This window comes from Colobus angolensis, unplaced genomic scaffold, assembly GCF_000951035.1.
Source record: "Colobus angolensis palliatus isolate OR3802 unplaced genomic scaffold, Cang.pa_1.0 Scaffold68, whole genome shotgun sequence".
In the NCBI taxonomy this organism is placed as follows: Eukaryota; Metazoa; Chordata; class Mammalia; order Primates; family Cercopithecidae; genus Colobus; species Colobus angolensis.
The window spans coordinates 8,195,036-8,209,194 of NW_012120487.1; the positions used below are offsets into that span (position 1 = coordinate 8,195,036).

General features: G+C 51.6%; 1 protein-coding gene across 1 annotated transcript in view; it reads left to right on the forward strand.

Moving 5' to 3' along the window:
- Window positions 1-6,246, forward strand: part of BSND (barttin CLCNK-type chloride channel accessory beta subunit) — a 10,865-nt gene extending 4,619 nt beyond the window's left edge. The window contains exons 2-4 of the mRNA XM_011926362.1: window positions 2,467-2,561; window positions 4,454-4,729; window positions 5,668-6,246. Of these exons, the coding sequence (XP_011781752.1) occupies window positions 2,467-2,561; window positions 4,454-4,729; window positions 5,668-6,082 (786 nt within the window). The 3' untranslated portion in view covers window positions 6,083-6,246. The remainder of the gene's footprint in view (window positions 1-2,466; window positions 2,562-4,453; window positions 4,730-5,667) is intronic.
- The last annotated feature ends 7,913 nt before the right edge of the window (window positions 6,247-14,159 follow it).

Below are 14,159 nucleotides of genomic sequence, written 5' to 3' on the forward strand. Positions count from 1 at the left end.
CGATTATGAGATGGTGATGGTGAGGATGGTGATGATAATGATAATGATGGTGATTAGGAGATGGTGATAATGAGGATGGCGATGGTGAGAATGGTAACGATGATGATGATAGTGATGATGATGGTGAGAATGGTGATGATGATAGTGATGATGATGGTGAGAATGGTGATGGTGATAGTGATGATGATGGTGAGAATGGTGATGGTGATAGTGATGATGATGGTGAGAATGGTGATGGTGATAACGGCGATGATGATGATAATAGTGATGATGCTGATGAGGATGGTGATGGTGAAGATGGTGATGATGAGAATGGTGATAGAATGGTGATGGTAATGGCAATGTTGATGGTAATGAAGATGTCAATGATGGTGATGTGATGATGATGATGGTGATGGTCATGATGGTGATAGTGATGATGGTAGTGGTGATGATGGTGATGGTGATGATGATAATTTTAGTGGCGTTAATGGGTATGGTGATGATTGATGGTAATAAGGATGAGGATAATGATGATGATGATGGTGGTGATGATGGTGCTGACTGGGCCATGAGGTAACGAGGCAGAGGAAGAGGCAGTTTCTAGGAAGTACAGTACCAGCTGGGAAGTACAAGGCATCCTTAGTGGGGGTGGAAGATGCCCAGGCCCCTGCCTTATTTCTTTTCTTTTCTTTTCTGTTTTTTAAGAGACAGGAGCTCAGTCTGTCACCTAGGCTGGAGTGCAGAGGCACAATCATAGCTCACTGCAGCCTCGAACTCCTGGGATCAATCAATCCTCCTGCCTCAGTCTCCCAAGTAGCTGGGATGACGGGCGCACACCACCACACCTGGCTAAGTTTGTTATTTAATTTATTTTTTCAGAGACAGGGTCTTGCTTCATTGCCCAGGCTCTCTGTTTTATTTCTAGACATCTAGAGGAAGCGCACTCCTCATAAGAGTACAAAGGCCCCCTCCATCCATCATTCCCTTCTCCCCATCAGAATGGAGCTTTCCTAGTGCAGACAAGTGTCTTCTACTCACTTCAATCTATGGGAAGGGGAATAGGGAAGTGCTATTTATGAATCTGGTATAATACAGTGGGGTCTCAACAAATATTTGTTGGAAAAATTTTCAACTGAGGAGAGCAAGACTCAGAGAAATCAGACAACTGAATCATCAATAGCATCAAGTTATGATTTACTGCCTAGTTACTATGTGCTGGGGACCATGCCGAGGGATTCCCTACATATGATCTCATGGAATTTTCACAGCAACCTCAGGAGGTCGGCATAACTAGCCCCATTTTAAAAACTCCTGATAAAATACGTGTAACATAAAACTTAGTGTCTTAAACATGTTTAAGTGTACAGTGCAGCTAAGTACATTCACATTGTCGTCCAACCAATTTCCAGAATGCTTTTCATCTTGTAAAGCTAAAACTCTATACCCATTAAATAACAATTCCCCATTACCCCACTCTCTAGCCCCTGGCAACCATCATTCTTCTTTCTGGCTCTATGGATTTGACTATTCCAGGTGCCTCAAGAAAGTAGAATCATACAGTATTTGTCTTTCTGCTCAGCATAATGTCTCGAGGTTCAGTGATGTTGTAACATGTGTCAGAAGTTCCATCCTTAAGGCTGAATAGTATTTCATTGTGTGGATTGACTATATTTTGTTTATCCATTCACTCATCAATGGATACGTAGGTTGCATCTACCTCTTGGCTCTTGTGAATAGTGCTGCTGTGAACATGGCTGTGCAAGTATCTCTTTGAGGGTAGCCCCATTATACAGAGGAGCACAGAGAGACTGGGAAGAGAGATGACCTGCCTAGGGCCCCCAGTGAGGACCTGGCAGAGGAGGGATCCTCAGCTCCTCTCCCAGAGCCCACAGGCACAGCTCCTCTCCCTCACCCACTGCCTCCTTCATGATCTGCTTCCCACTGAACTATGCAGTGCCAATCTAGGGCTGGACTTGCAGAGATCTCTTGATTCCTGAAAGTTCAGGGACAGGGGCTGGCAGGCATAACTTCTCTGTCACCCACTGCAGCCCACGTGGCAAAAAACACATGACAATGACTTGCTTTCCACTCATTCACCAAATATGGATGAAGCACCTACTGTGTGCCAGGTGTGTGCTGGGCACTGGACAAAGACCCCTGGGAAATGACAAGATGTGAGCTCCTCAGTGACAGGGTTCTCTTTCACTCTCTGCTGCTCCTAGTGCCTGTGACAGTGCCTGCACACAGCAGGTACTCAATAAATGTTTGTTGAATGAATGAAGAACCAGGGAGGGAGGAGGAGCACACAGGTCCATCCTGCCACTGGTGTTGTGCCCCAAGTAGGCCCCTCTCCTGTCAAGCAGGGAGGCCTCCGTGTTGCAGCCCATCTCCCAGAGTGCATGGAGAGGTTTGCCGATTCCCTGAGGGGACAGTAGCCTCCCACCCTGGTCAACCTCACAGAGGCTGTCTCTCCTTTGCTTGCAGATCACCTTCGTCCCTGCTGACTCTGACTTCCAAGGCATCCTCTCCCCAAAGGCCATGGGCCTGCTGGAGAATGGGCTTGCTGCCGAGATGAAGAGGTAGGTGCCAGGCCCTCTGGGGAGGGGAGCAGTAAGCCCCATAGGCCAGTCTCCCTTGACTGAGGAGAGTGAGAGAGAGGGCAGGAAGGCTGTTTGCCCTCTCACTTACTGAGAATGTATTACTAGAAATTATGGACTGTTTTCAACTCTCAATTCTGTGAGTCAAGCATTATTTTTCCCATTGTACAGATGAGGAAACTGAGGCCCAGGGACTTTATCTTGTCAGGGACAAGACAGAGCGTTATGGTGAATACAAGATCTCCATGAAGCAAATCATATAGTGAAATAAATGTTCTGTGAGAAACAGTGAAATAGAGTCACAGCAGTAACTGCTTCTACTAGTGACAAACAAGAGGCATGGTGATGGCCAAGGCACAGCCTCAGGGCTCTGCTGCCTACTCGCTGCATGACTTCTGGCAAGCTACTGACCTCTCTTTGCCTTGTCTGTAAAATGGGGATACTAATATAGTACCTATCTCCTAGGGCTTTAGGGAGGGTTAAGTGAGATAATATATGTAGAGTGCTAAGAACAGAACCTGACACACAGTAGGTCTTCTATGAGTATGAGTGTTTGTCATCATTAGTGCCTTCTGTGTGCCAGAAACTGAGTTAGGCACTGTGCACCCATCATCTCCATCAGTCCTCATAGAAACCCTGTGAGGTGGGAGTGTTAGGCCCTTTATACAGATGGGAAGATTGAGGCTCAGAGAAGTGTAGTCACAAGCCCCAAACCTCATGGGGAGTTAGTGATGGAAGCGGGGACTGCTCGCAACAGTGATGGAAGCGGGGCCTGCACTCAGCAGTGGTGGAGGTGGGGCCTGAATTCAGGCCTGATCTGGCCACAAACTGCTTCCCTCCCTGAAGGTTTTGAGCCCTGGCTCCCAAGGCGTAGCCAAGAATGCTCCAGCCCTGGAGAGGCAGTGGGACCAGCAGCCCCCTGGGCTGTGGCTCTGTGCTCAGGAGGCCCGGCTTCAAGCCCAGGGTCTGTTGGCTGGGTCAGGGGTGATCTCTGCTTTGCTTGGGGAAGGGGTTGATAATGGCATTTTCTGCCCCTGGCACACAAGGTGAATAATGGTCTCGGTGGGAATGAAGAGGATAGACCCCGTGGGTATGGAGGCCAGCCCGAGCTCCGTCGCAGGGCCGGTTACTTGGGGTGGGCTCCTGTGATACAGCGGGGGCTCTGGCCACCCTGAGTTCTGAGCTATTCCCAGTCACTTCCCGGCTGTGTGACCCTAGGCAAGGGGCCTAGTCTCTGAACCTTACTTTCCAGAGGGACTGTAGCACAGTCATAGAGAACATGAGGTCTGGAGCTCCAGTGCCATCATCTAGGGTCCGTGTCGCCTGGGTACAATGAGAGACTCTGTGCCTTGGTTTTCTCATAGTATCTCTTGTAATTATGGTAAGGACTAGATGAGCCAACTAACAGAGCCTGGCAGGAAAGAGCGCCGCATTGCTGTAGACTGCTATTGCTGGCTGTGTCCTCATCTGTAAACCGAGAATGAGAATTTCTGCCTCAAGGCATTGTTGAGAATAATGTTTAGAATCCTGGGTTGATAAGCATTCAGCCTTTACCCACCATCTGGGACTTAGCAAACTCAGTGTTAACTGGTCTTCATTTTGCGATTGCATCCTGTGGTTAACTTTGGAGGCATCAGGTGAAAAGAACACTGGATAGAGAGTCAGACTTGGGGTCAGGCCAGAGCTTTGTCACTTCATTTACTCACCTGGCTGGGTCTCAGCCTCCTCATCTGTGAAACGGGCGCAGTAACATCCCCCAAAGGCTTCTTGTGAGATGAGGGAAGACCACATACCCAAAGCAAACAGGGCCAGGGAGAACACTGATGTTTGCTGAGTGACTCTTTGCCGCCTGCCTGTTCTCTCTCCCACTCCAGCCCCAGTCCCCAGCCGCCCTGTGTAAGGCTGTGGGAGGAAGCCGCCTATGACCAGAGCCTGCCTGACTTCAGCCACATCCAGATGAAAGTCATGAGCTACAGTAAGGACCCCCGCCCCTTGCTGGCCCCTGACACGGGGCAGCCGAAGCTGGGAACCAATGATGGAGGAGAAGGTGGCTCTGGCGACGTTCAGGCCTGGATGGAGGTCGCCATGGTCATCCCTAGGGGCTCAGACGAGAGTGAAGGGGAAAGACAGCTAACTCAGAACTGGCCTGGGTGAGTGCTCAGAGGGCAGGAGCGGGGCTTCTGCCCAGTTCAAGGGTTAAAAGGGAGAGGAGTAGAGGACCACCGAGGGGTGGGTGGGGACACTGGGAGGAAGGAGAGGGCAGTGGAGGGTGTGGGACACCCTGAGATGTGGAAGGTGTGGCGGACAAATGAGTATGGGCTTGGGAGTCAGGCCTCGGTTCAAATCCCAGCTCCTGTGCTGCGTAGCTGTGGTAGGTTCCTTACTTTCCCTAGCCTCAGTTTCCCCACACAGGAATGATCATTCCTACTACCCAGGAATGTTGAGGGTTGGGACAGTGCATTTAAGTGCCCGGCATACAGCAGGCCCTTGCTGTCTCTGAATGCCTGTGTCTGTTTGCTTGTTGTGAGTAGCAGGGGGCCGGGAGTCAGAGGACCCGAGTTCACATTTGGGTCTGCCGCTGAACTGCTCTGCTACCTTGGGCAAGGCACTGCTCACTCCACTCCCATCCCTGTCTGTTTGTGAACTGAGCTCTTTGTTCATCCGTGTATTTATTCATTCCATCCACATGACTGAGCACCAACTTCATTGGAATCTACCCCTGAGGAGCTCTGAGTCCAATGGGGGAGGCAAAGACACAGGGGGACACCCCAGTGTAACTGGGTCTATGACAACAGAGAGCCCTGAATCATTGGAGAAGTAGATGAGTGACCTGGTTCAGACAATAACATAGTAATAGCCCTATTTCTTGAGCACTTTCTATGTGCCAGGCACCGTGCAAAGTGCCTTGCACATATTATCTGCTGTAAACCTGACAAAGAACTACAGGAGTGAATTCTGTTATTGGGAGGAAACTGAGGCCCGGGAAGGTGGATTAACCTACCCTAGGTTTTGTAGCTCGTGGCTGGAATGTGGACCCAGGCATTCTGACTCAGAGATACCCTTGCTCTTGTGGTCTTTGCCCCTGCAGCCCTCCGGCCTGTCCCCAGGGCCCTGCCCCCTTGGCTTCCTTCCAAGATGACCTGGACATGGGCTCCAGTGAAGGCAGTAGCCCCAACGCATCTCAACATGACGGGGAGGAAGCTCGTTCCCCACGACAGAAACCTCGGGGTTGCAGGTGCCTGCTGGACCACTTCCAAGACTTTGCCCTGATCGATGCCCCAACATTGGAGGATGAGCCCCAAGAGGGGCAGCAGTGGGAAACAGCCCTGCCCAACAACTGGCAGTGGTACCCAAGGACAAAGGTGGAGGAGAAGGAGGCTTCAGACACAGGTGGGGAGGAACCTGAGAAGGAAGAGGAAGACCTGTACTACGGGCTGCCAGACGGCCCCGGGGACCCCCTCCCGGACAAGGAACTGGGTTTTGAGCCTGACACCCAGGGCTGAAGTGGTTGTGCTCTGTAGCTTCTAGTCTAGAACTGCTGCTAACCCCTGTGTGACATCACAGGGCCTCAGTTTCCCTATCTGCAAAATGGGATGATATGGAGGTTCAACGAGATGGTGGCATTTTGAGAATGGTAAAGAAATGCACAGGGAGGGGATGGTGACTATTAATGGACTGTTGTTTTTCCAATAGTTAGTTGTCTTCGGCCAACCTTTGAAGGCAAAATATGATTTGTTGAGGTTTGCAGCAGCTGAAGCCCTCAAAAACATTTTCCACCTCCCCACAAAGCTGGCCTCTGACAGGGTCCTTCCTTGGTGCTCTCCCTGGGCCCCTGATCCTTTGTGAAGGCCTCTCAGGGTTCCCATTCCTATTGTGTCTTATAGTCCACCTGGTCAATGGCATGATCCGTCTTTACGCAGAGGGAGCCTTGTCTCCTCCTGAGTCACATTCCTCCTGCAGCTCCTACTGCTCCTTTGCCAGGACCCAAAACCTTCCATGACTGACCCCTGCCGACCTCATTCTCTCTGCTCCTCCGATTCCAAGCCTTGGCCCCCTGCCCATCTTGAGGCTCACACTCTTGCCTAAGCTGTTCTCCACCAGGAAGCCCTTGGCTCCCTTTTCAGCTTAGCAAATTCATGCTTATCCTTCAAACCCCTGCACAGGTGACCCCCCTTGGAAAGGTTTTCCTGATGTCACTGCCTCCTGGAACCAGGCGGACTTGCTTCTCTGCACTGCCTTTGGGACCTGTACATTTATCAATGTGACATGGCTGCCTGTCTCCCGTTCAAGGGCAGCATCTTGACTTTACTCACCTTGGGATCTCCTGTGCCCAGATGGGCCTTTGGCCTGGCCCAGAATCAGTGGTCATTGAGGGTGTACAGAACTCACCAGGACCCAGGAACCTGTTGCAGATAAAATCACTCTCCCCCACGTTCCCAACTTTTAGACTCACAGCCCTCTTACTCTCTGGCATTCAAACTTTTAGATAGCCTGTATGAATTCACAAAGCAGGCAAAAAAACCCCAGAGGAACGGCACCCCCACCCCTGCCTGTGGAATACATTTGCTTTGACTTGGAATTGTAGGTGAAATTCAGCTTCCTGGCCCACTTCAGTTTGAAACAGTTGGCTGGCCAGGTGCAGTGGCTCATGCCTGTAATCTGAGCACTTTGGGAGGCTGAGGTGGATGGATCACTTGAGGCCAGGAGTTGGAGACCAGCCTGGGCAACATAGGGAAACCCTATCTCTACTAAAAATAGAAAAATTAGCTGGGCGTGGTGGTGTGCTCCTGTAGTCTCAGCTACTCGGGAGGCTGAGCTGGAGGATTGCTTAAGCACAGGAGATGGAGGTTGCAGTGAGCCAAGATCGCACAACTGCACTCCCAGGTGACAGTGAGACCCTGCCTCAAAACAGAACAACCGGAATCGAATGGCATTTAGTGAGCATCTACTGTATGCCAGATATTGAGCTGTGATCTCTAGGGGTAAAGAGACATGAACTACTGACACTGTCCTTGCCTTCAGAGGGCTCACAATCTAGTGAGCTTGATTTCTCTATTAGAGACAGAGCACAGAGCAGAAGCTGAGGTGGGAACAGAAAAGTAAAAAATGGACACAGCAGAGGCATCACAGTGACAGGCTCCCAGCTGTTTGGGGTGGTTGAGCATGACAGTAAATAGCTCAAGCTGTCTCTGCAGCCCCTGAAGACACCACTGTACCCTATTCAACCATCTCAGGGTGACGCTATTGTTACGCTGATCTCTGCAAAGCCTGCCTGTGCCCCAGCCTAGGATCCTGGCAGTTGCACAGAAAATGGCAGTAACACTACCTCAAACCAGGACCACGCCCTCAGAACCTGCACCCCGGGCCACCTGGGAGTCGGAGACCTTCACTTGGGCTCTGCCTCCGGGTTGAGGCTGGGGGTCCCGGCCTAAGGGAAGGAGATGCCCCTGTGTGCTGGGTCACAAGGTCACAGACCTGGGAACACACTCCCTTTTCTTTCTGGGCCATTTCTGCCTCTGCAGTGAAGGATGCCACAGGGCACACCCTCTCTGCTGGCATGACACGGGACAGGACTTCCTGCTCACAGCTGAGTCTTCGGATGAGGTGAGGGGTAGCACGCTCCTGTGCTCTGTTGCCTAAGGCAGGGCAGCCTACAGCTAACATGAGAAAGAGCGCCAGCACCGAGGGCTAAAATAAAACCACTTTCAACATTTAAAGGGGTCATCTTCATTCACCTGCAAATTCTTTTCTTTAAAAGCACCCATTCCCTTGGGGCAGGATACATGAGGCCTCACGCCTGGCGGGCACCACAGGCCCTCTTCGGGAAGTAAGCCCTCACTGCCGTGGCATGACTGTGGGGAGTTACGTGTGGTGCTGAATCTCAGGGGTGATCCCCACACCCCTGAACCACAACTGCAGGGACTTTAGACTTAAAACAAGAGGCTCTGGTTGCTGGGCCTGCCAGCAGGGGGATGCTAACCCTGTCCTGGAGTTAGCATCAGAAGGGGGCTTGGGGTAGTGGAGTGAGATGGTGAGACTCAGGCTTGGTCTCCCTGGCTCTTGCTGCATGATGGGGAGACCACACATCTGATCTGCCCGGGAAGGTCCTGGTTGTCACCGACTGCCTCTGCTCAGTTATGAGGAGGCCCCCTTTCGCTCTCAAAGATATCTCGTTTGGATGATACAATGTGTTACCTTACCTACTCTGTGACCTTTGACAAGTCTGGTTGCCTCTGTAGCCCTCAGCTTTCTCATGTGCAAATGACAGATAAAGTGCGCATATCTTGGATTCTTGGAAGTGATGCGGGTATTTGATGGGACCTATCCTGTCAGTACGCTGCAGCCAGAGACCACCTGGAGCACACCTGTGGTTAAGAAGCTGGGTTTCTCCTTGCAGGAAGAGGGAATGAACACCATGGCGAGCCAGGGGCAGTCTCTGAAAGAGGCATTAGAAAGGACTTGTTCCTGGATTTGGGCCAGTGCTCGGTGGCTTGGCAAGGGTTTAAGGATCAGGCCTTTGCTCTGGACTGGCTGCTGTCAGGAGGCAGGGCTCTTTCTAGGATGGGGCATCGTCTTCAACCTTCTCTAGGATAAAATAAAATCACAAAACACTGTGCTTCACGCTCCTGGCCTTGCCAACTCGCAATCCCCTTTAAGAGCACCAGAGGCTCTGGGGGACTCCTTCTCCACCAGGAGAGGAGCAAGGTGCTGGTGAAGGTCCTGGAGAGAAGGATGGGGGAGGCTCTGAAAGGACCAGGAGGGGCCTTTTGGAGTGGCAAAGCCTGGGATTCTAGCGTTCAGCCCCAGACTCTGGGTACGTGTGCCAGGGTGAAAATTCCTGTTCTTGGTCACTCTCCTATCAGGTCAGAGGGACTCTGGGAATTTCCACTGTCTGGGGAGAGAAAAGCCCTGGAGGGATTGGCCCCTTCCCTTAACTGGAAAGGGAGGGCAAGGGAAGGCAGGGGACCTGGGGGCAGGGAACCTGGGCTCTGCTGACTGCTCGCCGTGACCTTGGGCACATCACAGCCCACCCTGGGTTCCTCTATTCTCTGGAAGATTGGGTGGGGATGGGCAAGGTTCCACTTCTGCTCCCAGTCCCTGTGTGCCAGGCACCATGCCAGGCCCTGCCGCACCTATTACCCTATGTGGTCCATGAAACAGCCCTGGGGGACCGATCTGTCGACCCCACATTGCAAATGTTTGTTCTAAATCCCAGACTCTAGAATCAGAAAGACCTGGTTTTGCCTTCAACCTCAGCCAGTTCCTTGCTGTGTGGCCTTGGACAAGTCACAGCCCATCTCTGAGCCTCAATGTCCACATTTATGCAGTGGGGAGGATAATACCTCCCTCTTGGGCTTTTGTGGAGAAGAACTGGGTATAATGAGTATAATGCTTCAGGCACGTTGTAGGTGCTTAGACAGTGGTGGTCTTCTTCCCTTTCTCGGTCTCTTCTCTCATCTACGCAGCAAGGAGCCACTGTCCTGCCTATAAATAAAACAGTAGGTGAGTGCATTCACCAGGAGGAAGATTCATGTAAAAGTTTCTTGCAAGGGGTAAAGAAAGTCTGTGTGCCCAGTGCTGAGAGGCAGGTGAGCCAACAGCAAGTGCAGGGACTAAAATGCCTCCTGTGGGGCAGGAGGGGAGCAGCATGTTGAGTGAGGGGACAGCACCCCGGAAGCTTGGAGGAGGAGCAGGATTTCTTGTGCTGTCAGGCAAGTGTCAAACAGGGTTCCAGACATCTGCTGAGTGTCAGGAGCTTCCCATAAATCATTTCGTTGATTTTAATCTTTCCATCTGCCCTAAGAGATGGGCATTACCAGGGGGGAAACTGGGATTCAAACATAGGTCCTCTGAGCCTGTGTTCTTTCCACGATGCCACCCGGTCCCCATGTCATAAGGCTGCGCCTGCTGTGCTGTGCACACTGACTTCATTCCATCCTGGCAGCTGGCAAGGTTGCTGTATTGCCCCCATTTTATTTTTATTTACTTATTTATTTTGAGACGGAGTTTCGCTCTTGTTGCCCAGGCTAGAGTGCGGTGGCGCGATCTCAGCCCGCTGCAACCTTCGCCTCCCGGGCTCAAGCGATTCTCCTGCCTCAGTCTCCCAAGTAGCTAGGATTACAGGCACCCGCTACCACACCCAGGTAATTTTGTATTTTTAGTAGAGATGAGGTTTCACCACATTGGCCAGGCTGGTCTCGTACTCCTGACCTCGGATGATCCACCCGCCTCGGCCTCCCAAAGTGCTGGGATTATAGGCGTGAGCCACTGCGCCCAGCTGTCCCCATTTTATAGGTGAGGCACTGAGGCTCAGAGAAGCTGAATAATTTGCCCATCCTTGCAGAGAAGAGCTAAATGGAGGAGAGGAGGTAGAGCTGCAGGGCCTTCTATTCCTGCTAGGAATCATCCAGTAGCCCCAGGCCATTCCGACCCTAGTGGGACAGGAGAAAAATCAATATCAATAAGTCAGGCAGCAAGGTTCCACTGAACATCTCCCTGTGCCTTTCTCTGTGCTAGTGAGGAGGGAGACACAGCCCTCCACGTCTTCCCTGACTCCATCTTGCCCACAAAATAAAAGTCAGATTCCTCAGGCTGGCATTTGAGGCCCTTCATGATCTGGCTCCAACTGCCCCATCTAGCTGAATCATCTGCCAGGTGCTCCCATGCAGCAGCCCCGGCATCCTCACCTTTCCAGCCACCCCGCATTGGCTCATGCCGTTCCCTCCACCCAGGTGCCCTTCTCTGTCATCCCTCAAAAGCTACCTGCTTCCTGGAGCCCGAATTAGCCCTGCTCTCCCTTCCCAGGGTGGAATCCATCTCCACTGCACCCTCTCCTCCAAATCCCTCCCAAACTGTGTGCCCGCTCTGTCCCCAGCACTTCTGAATGACTAGCTGTGTGAGTGCCAGTCTCTCCACCTGGACTGGGAGGTCATTCAAGGACAGGGGCCTCTTCCCACTCATATTTCTATCCCCAGGACTTAGCAAAAGCAAGGAACAGTAGTGCTGGTGGAACAGAATTGAACTGAACCGGTGCCCACTCTGAAGGCTCATGGCCCAGGGGCATGGACTACTAGCCCAGGGCTAAGGAGCACCGGCTTTGGAGTAAACCGTGCTGAGTTTGAGACTAGGCTTCCCTACTGGCCAACTCTGTGACTTTGGCCAGGAGACTTAGCCTCTCTGGCCCTCAATTTCCTAATTAATAAATTCAGGTTAGTGATATTGACCCAATAGGCATGTTGTGAAGACTGGATGAGATCATGCATTTTGAGTGTAGCATGGGCCTGGCACCTGGCGAGCCCCCAGTAAAGTCACTTCTCATTGTTAGTATTGCCTGCAGAGGTGATGTTACAATGGTTAGACATCAGGTTCCCATGTGCACCTGGGTTGCCCAATCCTACAAGCACTGTGTCATCCAAGCACATGTATAATTCGAGTTTTGTATCATCAGTGCTTCCAAGTACATGTCAATGGTCCCGGCTGGGCTGGTGGCATCAGACTCTCCTGGGAGACTTAAAAAATCTAGTGTCCTAGAACCATCCTCAGAGAAGTCTGGGACGGTCTGGATTTTACATAAGCAAGCCCGGTGACTCTTAAGTGCAGAAGGGCTTAGTGGTTTGTTTTTCCTGAATGAGTTATCAAGCACTGGAGAGCTGGCAGGCAACCCAGAGGAGGTGAGAGTTGCAAGCCAGGATTTGAAACAGTGGAATGAAGGGGCGAGGTTATCTCAGGCAGAGGGCATGGCATAGGCAAAGCCGTGGAGGAGGAAAGGAGGAAGAAGGAGACTGTCCCAGCTGGAGTGGTGGAGGACAGGATCAGAGAGGGAGGCCGCAGCTTGGCCATGGGGCTTCTTGAATTCCTGCCACGGAACTCAGATTTGTTCTCATAGGCAAGGGGGATTCCTTGATGGTTCTTGAGTAGAGGAGTGACACGAAAGAAATGTTCAGGTCATATACTGGCTAACAGATACAAAAGGGAATGGGGGCATATATTGGTGGCAAGAAGGCTGGTTTGTGCCCCGCGGCAGGGATTTCGTTCTCAACCTGCCCCGTGAAAGGTTTTTTCCACTCATGTCACTGGGTGGATGCCAGGTCAGGACTGAAGCTTGCAGAGCCGGTGCCCTGGATTCCTCATTGCTGACCACAAACCCAGCAGAGCAGGGCAGGAAAACCTGTGGCAGAGGCTGTTGCTTCCCACCAAGACACCAGAGCCCCGGCCAAGGCAGTGCTCAGTTCACAGATGACCCAGGACAAGGGAAAATGAGGGCCTCAGTGACTCAGGAAGTTCCCAGGTCAGAAAATGGGCCCCACTGGTGATTCTGCAGATAGTCCCTGCACATCCCGGAGAAGAGCAGATATGGTGTGGTGGCTAGGTGGGTGAGACCAGGCTTTGGGGGTCTGATCAGCAAGCTTGGGGGTAAGGAGGGCTAGATTGTATCTAGTCGTGTGTTCATTCATTTGCTCATTTATTGATTTATTCTAATTACAAACACTATGCAGCTGTTTAGTGCCACTCCCTGTGCTAGGTACTGTGGGCAGAGACACACGTCTGACCCATGCCTGTCTTGTGGGAACCTCTACTCCCCCTGGCTAACTGCAGAGTGAACAGTGACAGGTCAGTGCTGAGCAGAGGGAAGCACAGCAGGGATCTGACCCCACCTGGGGAGTCGGCAGGAGCTTCTCAGAGAGGAACTCCCACCAAGCTGTGTCCTGAAGGATTCGCTAGGGAAGAATAGGGAGGGAGAACAGCTTGGATGAAGGCTGCAGCCCCGATCCACCCCACCACGTTCCAGGACTGACCTGGGGTAGATGTGAACTGAGCTTAGAATAGGAGAGGAGGGTGGCTGGAGAGGATGTGGGTGAGTGAGTGGCTGGGGACTGAACCAGGGCGGGCTATGGATGTTGCCCTGGAGCACATAAGAGGCCCCAGTGATGGACAGGGACATGGCTAGAGTTTCCATGGAAGGAAGGCTTTGTAGTGCTCAGAGCTGCCCAAAGAATGGGTAGGAACATGTCTGAAAGAGGTTACAGTTCCTAATGGAAAGAGAGAGAGAGAGAGAGAGAGAGAGAGAGAGAGAGAGAGAACTAGAAATCAGAAAGGAAAAGAAAGGGAATTCATCCACCGGAAAGATCTGTGATCTCACAAAAGAAACAAATGAAAACATGGTTAACCTCAGGGGAATGCAAATTAAAACAAGCAGCTATGTTTCACCCATAACACTGGCATCACTTTGTAAAGATGATATAATAAAGATAATAATAGGCGGAGCTGGCAGAATGTGGAGGAACAGAGCTCTCTCTGATGCTGCTGGTGTGAATGGGAGTGGTGGCAGCTTTTCTGAGCGAGCCGCATGGCAGAGTGTGAGTGCCTTCACAGGGGGGTGCCCCTGGATTCAGAATTCCACATGTAGGAATTGCTCATTTATTCTAGTTTTTGTTGTTGTTGTTGTTTTGAGACAAGGTCTTGTCGCTTAGGCTGGTCTCAAACTCTTGGATCAAGTGATCCTCTGACCTCAGCCTCCTGAGTAGCTGGGATTACAGGCACACGCCACAGTGCCTGGCTTTATCCTGAGAATTTACCCTA